The sequence below is a fragment of the Maniola hyperantus genome, chromosome 18 (genome assembly GCF_902806685.2).
Source record: "Maniola hyperantus chromosome 18, iAphHyp1.2, whole genome shotgun sequence".
NCBI classification, from domain to species: Eukaryota; Metazoa; Arthropoda; class Insecta; order Lepidoptera; family Nymphalidae; genus Maniola; species Maniola hyperantus.
This window is the reverse complement of record NC_048553.1, coordinates 2,238,883-2,253,808: the sequence shown is the minus strand read 5'-3', so window position 1 is coordinate 2,253,808 and position 14,926 is coordinate 2,238,883. Positions and strand designations below refer to the sequence as shown.

Genomic DNA, 14,926 nt, shown 5'->3' with positions numbered 1-14,926 from the left:
AACGAGAGGTGCTAACGGGATCCTATTATTAAGCCGCTGCTTTCCGCCCGTCTGTATGCCCCTCTGTCTGTCCGCGGGCTGTATCTTATGAACCGTAATAGGCAGAGAGTTGAAATTTTCTAGACTGTGTATTTCTTTTGCTGCTCTAACATTAATTCAGTCCACAGCCTTGTTTCGTAGTCATGATTCTTCTTTCTTTATGCATGGTGTAGCAGTTTTAATGCCCCATGAACTAATCTGTTTCTTTGCGGTATCGTTAACGTTACTTTACTTGACGGCACGACTTTGCCTCGGCTGAAGTCTTCTACAGGTCTCCTGACAACTACAGATTCAGTCTCTCAGTATTGTCCATTCCATTATAATCCGGGTATCTTTAAAACAAGAGTGAATAGGCACCTTCTAGGCAAACGTCACTTCCCATCAGGTGTGATCGTGGTCAAGCGTGCGCCTATAACAAATAAAAAAAAATAAAAAAAAAAAAAAAACATCGTAAGTTGACGCGTGAGTAATATGTTGGCACTATTGGTTGTTTGTTCTATTCCGTAGAACTCAGGGTTTATTATTGTGTGATTTTCCATGGAAAAATCGAGACAATATCGATTTCCAAAAATCTCTTAAGACGTGCGAAGCTACCTGGTAAGTTAAAATTACTACCTGTTTATAATAATATCTTCGAATAAAGCGAGAGAAATATAATTGTGTGATTTGCAATGGTGCCAACATATCACGCGTGAAGTTACGATGAATGGGCTATTTCCTATAACGTATTTTGAGGCAGCAAATGGCGGTTATCAATTATGCATCAACAGTTGCCATTCTTTCCAGACGTAATAGTACAGATCCTCCTAAAGTAGGTACATAAGTACCTAACTAGAACAGAGAACTAAGCGTCAGAGGTGCAACCACTTCTAACTTTTTGGAATTATGGGCGTTTTAAGAATTTAAATATGAACTGCTGTGAACGAAAACATCGTGAGGAACCGTGCACACCTGAGAGTTCTCACGACTTTCTTTCGGGTGGATATATTTTTTAAATTCCGATGTGAACTCTTTGAGTTTTAGATACAAGCTATCTCTGTGTAGGTATCTGTTTGTTTGTCTATATGTCTAGGTGCCAAATTTCGCGCCGTGAAAAGCTAGCAGACAGACAGACGGACAGACAAATGGGCATACAGACACACTATCGTGTATTTATTTATAGTATTAGTATGGATAAAATCTGCCTTGACTTCCGTAACCAAAATTCTGCCACGAGGACTTTCAACTACTTAACCGCCAACAACAGTATAACTTGAACATAATAAAGATTGGTTATGGCAAGGCGGTAGCAATTAACTGCCAAGTAATAAGTCTTTGCCACCAGCGTTGACGGCGACTGGCCGACTAGTGCAAGCATTGTTGCTAATACATAATCGATGCGAGTGTGCCCGCAAGGCTTCAATTTATTTGCTGATAACATTTTCCCACTTACGAATGGGTCACGTAAAGAACGAATTGTCCTAAATATAACTACTGTGAATGTAAATTAAAGTGGTGACAGCCCTGGTGTTCAGATGTCGTCGGTCTCCTGGTCCGGGGTCCGGGGTTCAAAAGTAAAGTCAAAGTCAAAGTTCGATCCCGGGCCCCATTAACTTTTCGGAGTTATTTGTGCGCTTTAAGCAATCCATATCCATACTAATATTATAAATGCAAAGTGTGTCTGTCTGTCTATCTGTCTGCTAGCTTTTACGGCCCAACTTTTTGATAAATTTTTGGTACCGAGTTAGCTTACATTTTTTTCCCGAAAAATGAAAGTTTCCCAGGGATTTTTAAAGATAGCTAGATACTGTCTAACCGATTTATATGAAATTGGGAACAGAGGAAGCTTGCATCCCGGAAATTGATATAGGCAACATTTTATCCCGGAAAATCAAAAAGTTCCTGCGGGATTTTCAAAAACCTAAATCCACGCGGACGAAGTCGCGGGCATCTTATAGTGGTATATAACATACAATTACTTTTACACGGTGAAGGAAAACATTGTGAGGAAACCTGCATTCCCGAAAGTTGTCCCTACTCCCTAATGTGCTTAAAGGTATGTGAAGTTTGCCAATCCGCTCTTGGGCAATGTGGTAGACTATGACCAAACCCTTTTTACGGGTCCGTACCTCAAAAGAAAAAAGGATTATAGGATCACTTCGTTGTTTGTCTGTCCGTCTGTCCGTCGTGGCTGTCGAGAAAACCTATACTTTGCGTTGACCTAGAATCATGAAATTTGGTGTAGGTAGGTCTTACTTATAGCACAAGTAAAATAGAACTAAAATGTACCAGATCCTACTTTAAAGAGAAATTTATCCCGGGTGAATACAAAATACATCTGTATCATTGTAGAATGTTATTGGATGCATTTATGATACTGAAAATATATTTAGTGAGTACGAATGCGATAAAAATTTATGACAATATATTATGCGAACATTTGTACCATACGGTAACGAGTTATAACATTAGGGGATCTTTATTTATGTCATGTTATTTTTTTTTATTCGTTATGGTAAGACACGACGTCGAGCTAGGCGCGATTTCATATAAAATTTTTTGCCTGGCAAGTGACAATAGATTGAAAAGCAACCCTGAAAGGGTCGAGCAGAGATTACCTACCCCTACATACATTGATGGTCGAGAAGTTTGGTTGTACTTACTTAAGCGCCCATTACATTATCCAATTTGCAGAGCGCTAGATGAGTTAGCGTGCTAAATTTGTATAGTGTACGAGTAAAGGCAGTTAGACAGCTAGTGACAAAATCTAGTGCGATCGCATGGACTCTGCTGCGCTAGCTCATCTCGTATGTACTAGCTAGCGCACTAAATTTCATGATGTAAAGCGTTCTAGCGTGCTAAACACTAGCTATGCTCCGTCAGTCAGTCAGTCGGCGCGTTATATATGGTGTGATCAATGTCAGTAGTTATTCAAACTGTGAAGGTCCCAATCTTAAAAAATTTCTAAAATCAAATGGCTCCAGTACATTTAAAATGTTCATATTTGACAATTTTTTTCTCGGCAATAAAATATTCCTTGACCCAACATTTTCTACTTTTTTTTACTAATTATCATTAAACTCGACACCATTGTTAAAGCAATGCCAACTTTCTGGTGTTTTGATGGTGCCATATTCGTTAAGCGCTCTTCGAAAGATGAGGTTTGGACGACGGTCACGACCACTACTACTACAATGAAAGGAAGTTAAAATAACTAGCTTTGCTAGCTAGTTTAGTGTAATGAGTGAGCTCTTTTTAAATCGCGCTGCAGCACTAGATCTAGCGCTCTGCAAATTGGATAATGTAATGGGCGTTTTACATATGCCTTTAGAAAATCTAGTAAAAATACATGAAAAGCCATGATAAAGTTCATGCAGTTACGTCAGGTATGGTCAACACTTATATTTTTACTTCAAAGACCGCTAAAATCATTCCGTATGGTTTCATCGAAGCCCCAAAAGGTACGATTATCCACGCCCGAGCGGTTCCGACCTTCTTTATAATATAACAACTTAATCTAGGAATTTCGGTCATCTTTGCCACCTTAAGCGCCTTACTATGATCGTTGATCAAAAGGAAACCATTTTAGGTGTCAGGATTTACCGCTGTATATTTTACCTGTTCCACTTTTTCGTAAACGATATATAGGTTTGGTAATAGAGAAAGGTTGTGCTCGTTTTAGGGTTCCATAGTAAACAAGAAACCCTTCTTCAGTCTGGTTGTTTGTCTGTCACAGTCATTTAAAAAATTAAAGCGCTTTAAAGTTGAAATTGAGCAGTTATAAAAAACGGTTACCGTTCGCGCAATACAGAGACATGTTTAAACTTGAAAAAATTTTTTTTTGAATAGGTAAGTATCCTGAAAAAACATTTTGTCCTAAAAATCTGAAGGTGCAAATGAGAGAGCCAAAAAAATTGGTTTAACCTCGAGGGACATTTAGTCAAATAGGTATTTTAGTTTTTGGAATGAAATACTGTGTACGAAATAATGACTGTCAAACTTTTTATCAGTTAACGACTATACGGAACCGTGACTTATGGGTGTTTTGATACGCACTTGTCCAGTTTTTTTAAGGGAACTATAAATCACGTTCTAGTGGAGTTCCCTCTACCCTTTCCTGTTCCCTGGGGTAAAGAGGTACATATTACAATATTTTTTATTTATTTTGGCAAAAAGCTGTGATAGCCTAGTGGGTAAGACTTCGGCCTTCTATTCGGGGAGTTCGGGGTCCGATTTCAATTTAATTAATTTTGATTTAAAACAACTTTATTGTTACTAGAATAACAGAGAGTAAGAATTACAGAATACACTTAAAAAACAAAGGGCGACCTTGTCACTAAAGTGATCTCAACCTTTTGGAGTTAAATGCTTGTATAAATGGTGACGACACGTGCATACATAGTATTTTCATAGATGTGTGGAGTCTGCCAATCCGCAACAATGGGTATTTGACTACATCAAAAATAAATTATTTCTCAGTGGTTATTAAATAGAAGGTCTTCTAAAATACGTAAAATTCACGTCCTTTGTTAGTTTTAAGTGTAATATTCATTTTAAATTATCGATTAAAATAGAAAAGTACTACATTATGATGTGACGTCACATTCCAGTATTTCATAGAATATCGCATACTAAGTGTGCGTTTTGACGTTTGATAAAAAGTTACTGATTTGACTAGTTGTCAAATACCGTATTGGCCAGCGTGGACCCTTTTCTTCCTGAGAGACCGGGCCGGCGATATTAATAGTGGGCTGGCGACAGCTCGAAATAATGATAATGGTGATAATGTGATATGATAATGTATTCAGAAGTTAGATCAGGCTTAGCTATATGTTTTACGTATAGAAAAAAAATTTATAGCTAGGTTTTTAATAAAAAAATATCTAGTTACCAATATAATGTTGTCGTCCCATTTATATGATCGGGCGGAGTTTGCTGGCTTATTGGTATTCCTGCCTCCTGGAGCCGATGCCATAATGAAATTCAATTTAGACTTAACAACTTTGAGCGCAATTTTATGTAACTTACGGACTTTATTGCGGAAATGAGATTGTCTCCTTTCAGAGAGAGTTTAGTGAGCGCGCCGCATATTATATTAAAGGAGATGAGTGAGTGAGTGAGTGGTATTTCGCTTATATATATATATATATATATATATATATATATATATATATATATATATATATATATAAGCGAAATACCACTCACTCACTACATACTACACTACATATATATATATATATATATATATATATATAGATTACCACAAGCGGTCACCACACAAAACCCATTAAAAACTTTGTGTTTTAACGCTTCACAGAGTGGAAAACATTTAGACCCAAAAATACACAATTTTAAGCTTGGTTGAAAACGCAATTTTCAGCTCGACTGTATCGTTCCATCAACAATCTGCAATCTAAATGTTGTTAGGAGACGTAACATATTATACTTATCTATTACTAGCTTATGCTCGCGACTTCGTCCGCGTGGACTACACAAATTTCAACCCCCTATTTCATCCTCTTAGGGATTGAATTTTCAAAAATCCTTTCTTAGCGGATACCTACATCATAATAGCTATCTGCATGCCAAATTTCAGCCTGATCCGTCCAGTAGTTTGAGCTGTGCGTTGATAGATCAGCCAGTCAGTCGGTCAGTCAGTCAGTCACCTTTTCCTTTTATTGTATTTAGACTACATCCTATTACCGAGCTCTTATTACTTGTTGTATCTGTGACAGCCACATTAACATATTAATACTTGATGCTGTCCACTTCCAACATCAAAATTCACTTTCCATCAGGTGTGACTGTGGTCAAGCGTTTGCACTTTGCATGTAATGATTTAAAAAAAAATATTAATGATGCTGTCACACTCTATTCATTAGAAGTTTCATTCAAGTTTAGTAGAAACGGGGAGTTAGTTCATTGTGGTAGTAGGTACCTTTTACATATCTACAAACTATGACATATCCTTGGACTCAAATACGAGGCTGGCTCGCTAAATAAATAACAGATCCATCGTAGAGTTACCGCTGTACAGTAACTGAAACCCGACTAGTTGGCATTCTAAAGGTTAGGGAAACCACACAATGTCACGGTGATTATAGAATGCTCTGGAAACGGCAATATTAAATAAACCTACTTTATATAATTATATAATGGACTTTTGCCTGCTTAGCGGATGAAATTAGATATATCACTTATGTGAGGACTTAATAATGATAATATTATAATACTATAAAAACGGTGATAGTAGTTAAAACTTTGGTTTAGCGTAAGTAAGGATGTGTGTGGTTTTGCGTAGTTGAAAGAAAGAAAGAAAAGACGTTTATTTACATAACTGTGCCACACATCACATCTTTAAACTTAGAGCCAGTTCCGGCGCTTCTTCCACCTGAGAACAAGCAAAAGAAGCGCCGGAACAAACTGTCATGCTGTCATGTAATTGCTTGCTTGCTGGCTGGCTTTTCCTGCATGTTTAGCAGTGGAAGAGCGGGTGCCTATCGCATGCTGAATGTTGCACCAGCTTTTAATTCCTTGTACATATCATGGACTTCCGCAAAGTAATACCTGCATCTCTACAATCGCATCAATCAATCAATCAATCAATCAGCCTATTACGGACATAGGCCTTCCCAAGAGCGCGCCACCACACACGATCCTCTGCCTTCCTCATCCACCCACTCCCCGCTACTTTCATAAGGTCGTCAGTCCAGCTGGTGGGAAGTCATCCCACACTGCGCTTGCCAATACGCGATCTCCACTCCAGACCACATCTGCCCCAGCGGCCATCAGTTCTGTGGCAGACGTGGCCTGCCCACTACCACTTCAGCTGGCTAATTCGTTAAGCTATGTAGGTCACTCTGGTTCTCCTACGGATTTCCTCGTTACGGATCGTATACAATCGCATACCTGCGTAATAGTATTTCTCTAAAAAAACATTTATGATGATATTAAAGACCAAGATATCAGACTCAGAAAGCTTCCGAAGTAATCTAAAAATAAAGATCACAAGGAGCTCTCAACGACCTCGAAAAAAGGATGAGAACTCTTGATGTGCAAGATACAATACCTCCTTTTAAATATAAAGTAACGTTTGGTTCCGATTTTATGAGTACAGTGTAAGATTAATTAGGTACTAGCTATAATATTAGAAAGAAACTTTCCAGTATTGGAGGAGGCTTTTACCGCATAAGGCGGTCCTTACATGAAAGACAGAGATATATATCGATGCAAAAATCACGTCAATCCGTTGCGACGTGATTAAAGAATAAAAGATATTCTTTCGAATTTTTATTATTAAGTAGGGAATAGGGGTATACTTTTTAGCTGTGATAGCTTAGTGGTTAGGACGTCCGCCTTCTAATCGGAGGTCGGAGGTTCGATGCCGGGCACCTCTAACTTTTCGGATTTATGTGCCTTTTAAATAATTAAATTTCACTTGTTTTAACGGTGATGGAAAACATCGTGAGGAAACCTGCATGCCTGAGAGTTCTCCATAATGTTCTCAAAGGTGTGTGATGTCTACCGATCCGTACATGGCCAGCGTGGTAGACTATGGCCAAAACCCTTCTCACTCTGAGAGGAGACCAGTGATCCGTAGTGAGCCGGCGATGAGTTGATCATGATGATGATGATGATGTACTTATTAGAGTAGGTATGTAGGTATTAAGTTGAAACAAGTAAGTAAAAACTGTATAGAACACACACAATATAAAGTAATTTTCCAGTAGAAGCGTTATTTGTTTTTGCGAACTGAGTCGACGGCAAATAAGTACGAGTACATTTTCCAAACGTCAATTAAAATGAACGATGATTAACGCTTTTCACACACGACCCAACATAGTTGGAGCCAACCCCCGACAAAACCAGATGAAAATAATAACGACGATTCAAACATTCGTCGTCTTTCTCTAAACAAGATTTAGAGTATCTGCATCTTTTTCTTTTAAATGGTGCCTTTAGATATCTACTATTAGCTGTGTATTCCGTGATATTTCTAAAAAGGACGGGAAATGAATATTAAATTAAAGACTCTTAATTAGTTCTACTCTGTTTTAAACACTATGCTTAAGACTGGCACCTAAAGTCACGAGGTTAGACAGTCTTCAATTTTATTAAAAGTTTGTCTGCCCTTTTCTTATTACATTGGTAAGAAGAAGATGCAAATATTCTTAAATTTTGTTGCTATCAGAATGTACTTACGGTAATTTTAAATGTTCTGTAGCCTTGGGCATTTGAAATTAGCTTAATGTCTTGGTCAAATTGGTGATGCCAACGAAGTCGGATCGTCTGTTTATTTAAAAAACCGATTTACTATATTATCCCAAAGCTTGATAAATGACTTCAGCTCATACGTTGCGTACTCAGAAATTTCGATTTTTCACTGGAGGAAACTTACAAAGTCATGTGAAAATAATTTCAGGTTTTCCAAGGGAAATAATTGAGTAATGTTAGACATTTGGAAACGATATTATGAACGGTTATCCTTATGGTTTCGCAATAAGTACAATAATATTTATGCTGTGAGTCCCTATAGAGATTTTACCAAAAAACTCAGTATGTGCAGAACTTAGGTAGGAAGGTAACTGAAATCTATAATTTGATCGTAAGTCCTGTCTTCCCCGATGAGTTGACTATCCATGATTTCCACGTTTTTATTTCAGGTATTTCAGGAGATAGGATACGTTGACGACCTCCCTGGCGCAGTTGTGAGCACTGTGGTCTTATAAGTGGGATGCCCGACGTTCGATTCCTGGCAGGGGCAATTTGGGAATTTATAATTTCTAAATCGTCTCTAGTCTGGTCTGGTGGGGTGGGAGGGTAGGGGTACCTAACCGTACCGACCGGCAAGAACGATGCCGCCAAGCCATGTGTTCCTGTACGATGCCGAATAGAAACCGATATTGTGTGGGTTTAATAAAACTGCCATACCCCTTCCAAATTAGCCCACTTCCATCTTAAACTGCATCATAATTTACCACCAGGTGGGATTTTAGTAAAGGGCTAATTAGTTGGAATAAAAATAAATAAAAAACATGTTCGACGAGCAAGCTTGTTGCGTCCATACATTTGAAACAGCTTTAATGAGAATATGGTCAAGCAAACACACTCCTAGTTCTATGGAAAGAGATCCCAATGTCAGGAGATATCTACCAGAGTATTTTCATTAAAAAAACTTGCAAAACAAATTACTTTCAAAACTTATTATTAGCACCACGGGCGCACAAAATTGACCGGGCCTCAGTTTTCCATTTAATGAAATTTGCGAAAACTTGTTGGCTAATAAATATTTATGTTTTAATAGGTATAATTTTTTTAACGTCGCCAGAATATTGAGCGGAAAAATTTACATGAAAAGATACTTACCTACTAAGCGTAGCTAAGTAAATTTAATTTGAAAATTTAAGATTTATCAAGTAAAGTTGAGGAACTGGAGAAAAAACGGTGTACATAAGGTTTACATACACGTCTCATCAATTTTTTTTTCTTTAATCAGGACGTCTTTGTCCCATTTCCAAGCAAAACGGCTTAAAACTATACTGGAATTGAGTCCAAAGTTCAGAATTTCGATCACTGAACACGAACTCGAACTCATTTGCAAGCAAAATGGCCTAAAACTGTACTAAAATTGAGTCCAACGTTCGATCAAAACGGTAAAGTTTCAGCATCTTTCATTTAGTTTATTAGCTGCCATTACTGGCCATTTTGTTGGCCAGCTCTAAGTTAATAGGAAATTCAATCAAACAGAAAGTTCGTGACAGAAAATTCAGTACCTATTGGTATTTAAAAGCTTACTTTACTAATTGAAAAATTTAATAGTACTCACTCAGTTTCGTTGTTCTCGAAAACGACGTGATCTTGCACGGTCTCATACTGAGCACCACCTTTGGCAGTGCCGTCTTCCGTCCAATACGGAATGCGCACCTTCCCTCGAGCACCAGCCGTCCGCACCACTCGCAGATCGTAAGTCCCAACCGACTCAGTCAACTCGAAGTCCCTCTGAGGAAACGAGAACACTCCGGAATGATCATCGTCCAGTATCACAACTGTTGCTGTGGACGGTGACGCCAAACAAGCACCTTTTGGTGAACTCAAACGCACGAAAAAATGCTCGTCCTCCTCAAATACGTCATCATCGATCACTTGGACGGTAAACTTCTTCTCCGTCTCCCCACTACCGAAGGTAAGAGAACCTTGAGCTGCAACGTAATCCGATCCAGCTTCCGCCGTCCCGTCTTCTGTGGTGTACTGCACGGTTACTTCCCCGTTTAAATTCCCCCGGCGGACCACTCTCACTTCGAACGACCCACAATTCTCCATCACAGTGTAGTGGTCAGGATCGAAACGGACATTAGGACCTTTGGGCTCAGCGACAATAGAAGCCGATTCTCGTCTCTGTAACTCCGCTTTAACTTCACTCAAATCGCTCTGGGCTCGCTCATGTATTTTTCGAGTAAAATCTCCTCCACCTATCATTTTTCGTGTTGCTGATACTCTGTAAAAAGCGCGTGACTTTGGCCCACGAGCCATCAATGTTTCAAGCGCCATTCTCTCCACTGTTTCTAGATCTTCCTCAGGATGTTGTCTTTTTAATTCACGTAAAACTGAGATGTACTCTTTGCGAGACTTCTCCAACTCTCGGCCCTCCTCATCGTCGGATGCAAACTCGTCGGCGTTCGGCTTCAATGCCATTTCAACTGAACCATCACCTTCAGCCTCCACAATTACACCACGCTCGTTAACTCGATAACCTTTCTTCAAATATTTGTAAACTAAAAGCCTTCGATCCGCAATATACGCCGTCAACACCGTGGCAGGGAAGAACAAGAACGTGACAGCGCCCTCCCAAACTTCCACTTCACTGGGCGATATCACTGCTAGTATAAGATAGAGCCATACATACGCGAATACTGACCAAGTTGCGGTGACTAGAAATACTCTTAAATGCTTAATCTTTCGCACTTCTCCGTCAGGTATCACTGCAACACATATTGCGATGATCACAAACAAATTGTATGCGGCCGATCCGACGATGGTACCGGGTCCTAACTCTCCAGCTTCGAAGTTTTTGCCGGCGATTTCGATGACCGATAGCAATATTTCCGGGGCACTGGATCCGAGGGCCATGAGCGTCAAGTTGGCTACGGTCTCGTTCCATACTCGCACGACTATGATGTGCTCGCTGCCGTTGCGTCGCACGCGCACCTCCTTCTCCCTGGACGTGATCACTTCTATCGCGGCCATGAACCTGTCGGAGACGATGGAGACTCCGATGAAGAGGTACATGAGCGTGACGAAGTAGACGATCCCGCGGATGGCGATGTGGAACGTGGGCACGTCCTCGAGCGGCAGCCAGACGGGCAGCACGAGCCCTTCCTCGCACTTGAGCACGTGCGTGGGGGTGAGGTTGTGCGCGGCGAGGCGCGCGGCGGGCTCGGCGCGCGCCACCACGCAGCATGCCGCGAGCGCGGCGAGCGCGGGCCGCATGCCCTCTACCTGGCGCGTGCCATGTGTGCGACCGGCGCTGCCAAAGGCCGGCGCCCGACTGAGCGTCGCGACGCCTCGTCCCCCCTCGCAAAGGCTTCAAAGCCGCTGCGGATCAGTCCTTGCACGTACCTCTGATCGAGTTTTATTGGCGTCGTGGGTCATAAAGTTGGGCGGGCGGCAACGAGAAACTTATTAACGCCCCACCGAGTTATTAAACTTTTGAGTTGGGTGTGCGTATGTTTACTTTAAATCTAAGCAACTAGGGATTTGGGACCTTTCCTAGTAACCACATTTCGAGGGCTCTCGGTAGGTAGGAACGTGCCAATAAAGGCAACTTTATATTTGTATGGGTCACGCAAAGTAGCATGCAAGGTTTCTTGTAATTTATCACTCGCGCCGCTGAAAAGTACCTAATCACTTTGAATCAATAAACAATTCGGGTCATGAATCATACACGTTCATTTGCGTATTAAATAGATCGATTCAAAATTAAAGTTAGTTTTAGGTGAACTGAGTGGATATTAAAAGTTATAGACGTTACCATATCATTAACTTATTTTTTTATATATTTTATCTAATAGGTACCTACCTACGTATATTTGTAAGGATACAATTTTTTTAGTTAATCATTTTTACTATTACCAACCCTAGCTGATTCTCGTGATTTCGTCCTCGTAGATCTAGGTTTTCCCGTTTGAATTTCTCAAAATCTCTTAATGCTTTTCCTACCTACTATAGAAAAAACTCCCGGGGCAAACGGCGATTTGATCCCAAGCACCTCTAACTTTTCGGAGTTATGTGCGTTTTAAGCAATTATATCACTTGATTTAACTGTGAAGGAAGACATCGTTGAGGAAACCTGCATGCCTAAGAGTTCTCCATAATGTTCTCAAAGGTATGTGAAGTGTACCAATCCGCACATGGCCAGCGTGGTAGACTATGGCCAAACCCTTCTCTGAGAGGAGACCCGTGCTCTGTAGTGAGCCGGCGATGGGTTGATCATGATGGTGATGATAGAAGACGGTCTTCTACAGTTTTTACATACTTAGTCTTTAACAGTTATAACATTTCATAATAACAAGTTAACAATATTAGATCATCATGTTTCTCTGAGCATAGTAATATTATAACAAAAGGAAAACTAATGTTAAATGTTGTATGAAGTCACCATTGTTAGGAACAATGGTGTTTGTTACATTAATAGTTATGTTTTACAAACGTTAACAATACTAAGAATACAACAATAAGATATATAAATAATTCCGTCTTTACCAGGGATGTTACGGAAGTGGTTATATCGGAACCGATATAACCACTTCCACTTCGAGTTTTTAATTTGGTTATATCAAAACCGGAACCAGAATCGGAGACAGAGGTAGAAAAGAGATATTGTGTTAAGGGCAGGTCTATGAAAGAAAGTGGTATTTCATTCCTTAAAACGCACATAACTCCGCAAAGTTAGAGGTGCATGCCCGGGATCGAACCCCCAACTTCCCATTAGAACGCAGACGTCTTAACCACTAGGCTATCACAGCTATAAAGCCAGCTTTATGTACTTACCTTTAATTTTTTTTAACTAACACGACAGCCATTTTTAATTTTTTTTAATTTATTATTGTTGCGGCAATAGGAATATTCTGTGAAAATTTTAACTCTCTCCCTATTACGGTTCATGCGATATATACCTCTGACAGACAGACTTACGGACGGACGGCCGGACGGACAGCGGAGGCTTAGTAAATAGTGCATCCCCTTGGCACCCTTCGGGTACAGACCCCTAAAAATATGAAAGCAACATAATACCTGAAGAAATAATAAAAAACGAAGATTCCCCCATCAAAATGATAATAAATTGAAAAATTAATATGAGCGGCAGTGCCGTTTTTTGATCCTCGTCATTTTTCAAGCGACTGAATCATTATTCATCTAAACAATATCCGGTACGGAATGAATTGGGAAAAGTCCATTTTACGAAACGCTTGCCTGTCCAAGCTCGAGACCAATTATAAGTCCTGCCAATTGCTATTGCGCTGGAACCATGTCTCATTAACATTGAAATGACGTCATTTTGACGTCAGCTGAAATAAAAATATACCATCAGCTCGAAACTTCAGTCTAGTGCGTGTTTGATAAATCATGTATACCGGATTATACAAATTGGCGATAACATAATATTATACACTGCGCTCCTTTATTGTCCAAAAACCAAATATCAAGCTTAGCACCACGTAGCACCTTTGTAGTACCACGTATCACCTTTGTAGCACCACGTAGCACCTTTGTAGCACCACGTAGCACATATGTAGCACCACGCAGCAAGATAGTAGCACCACGTAGCAGAATTGTAGCACCTTTATAGCACCACGTAGCACCTTTGTTGCATCACGTAGCACCTTTGTAACACCACATAGCACCCTACATAATTATGCAAAATAGTTACCCAATGATCTCATAAAACCGTGTTTGGTAGATTTTTGACTAGATTTTAGAGATCCCTACCTGAAGAGTGTCAACGCCCAACGGGACCTTATTACTAAGCCTCTGCTGTCCGTCTTTCTGTCCATTCATCTGTCTGTCTGTCAGCGGTCTGTATCTCATGTCGCGTAGATAGGTAGAGAGTTGAAACAACAAATAATAAAAAATTGTAAATGGCCTACAAATTAAGAAAATTTAAAAACTACATAGTGCAATATCCTATACGGAATCCTTCGTGTGCGAGTCCGAGTCGCACTTGACCGATTTTATGTGATATCCTTCAAAACACGGCAAAGAATTTACTTTACGTAACTGTACTTCCCTATGGACTTCTCACTTTAACATCGATCGGTTTTCGGTAATTCAGTTTTAGAAACTTTCTGGTGATATATTGCTATTCGGTATTACTCGCGGGAATATGGCGAGAAGGTTGTGTAAATTCTCACCTAAATACGGGGTACTTTTAGCGCGAAAACCATTAAATATTGATACTTGTTAGAGATGCGCAGTATTGCTACTTTTAAATCATTTTCATTTGGTGAAATATTTTTTTTCCTTTAGTGATTTCACAGGCTATTCACAGAAAGTGATTTTACAAATTTCACACTTCATACGTCTTAGCTCAGGACGATGACTATGTGCGTGCGAAATTTAGAAAAGAGACCGTCTGCTCGATTGCGGTAGAATGACAGCTACAATGTCACGATCACAATCACCTCTGATTGGTTGACACTCGCTCACTATTGGCTACAATGCCTTGTTGCAACAAGAATCGCACAAATTCAGCCAATCACAACAATTGAGATTGTAATAATGGTTGATGCAGGTATTACGAAATCGACCTACAGGATTAAGTAAATGTAAGTAGTAATTTAACTTTTGGAGATTTTAATAATTTTATACATGCTACTTTAAGTAAGGTACCTAGTTAGAGCTATATACA

The 14,926-nt window shown here is 39.7% G+C and overlaps 1 protein-coding gene across 2 annotated transcripts in view; it reads right to left on the bottom strand.

Moving 5' to 3' along the window:
* The window catches only part of Calx (sodium/calcium exchanger 3), a 94,175-nt gene extending 82,605 nt beyond the window's left edge, over window positions 1-11,570 (bottom strand). For both annotated transcript variants that reach the window (XM_034978250.2, XM_034978251.2), the window contains exon 1: window positions 9,848-11,570. In XM_034978250.2, the coding sequence (XP_034834141.1) occupies window positions 9,848-11,508 (1,661 nt within the window). In that variant the 5' untranslated portion in view covers window positions 11,509-11,570. The remainder of the gene's footprint in view (window positions 1-9,847) is intronic.
* Window positions 11,571-14,926: the final 3,356 nt, after the last annotated feature.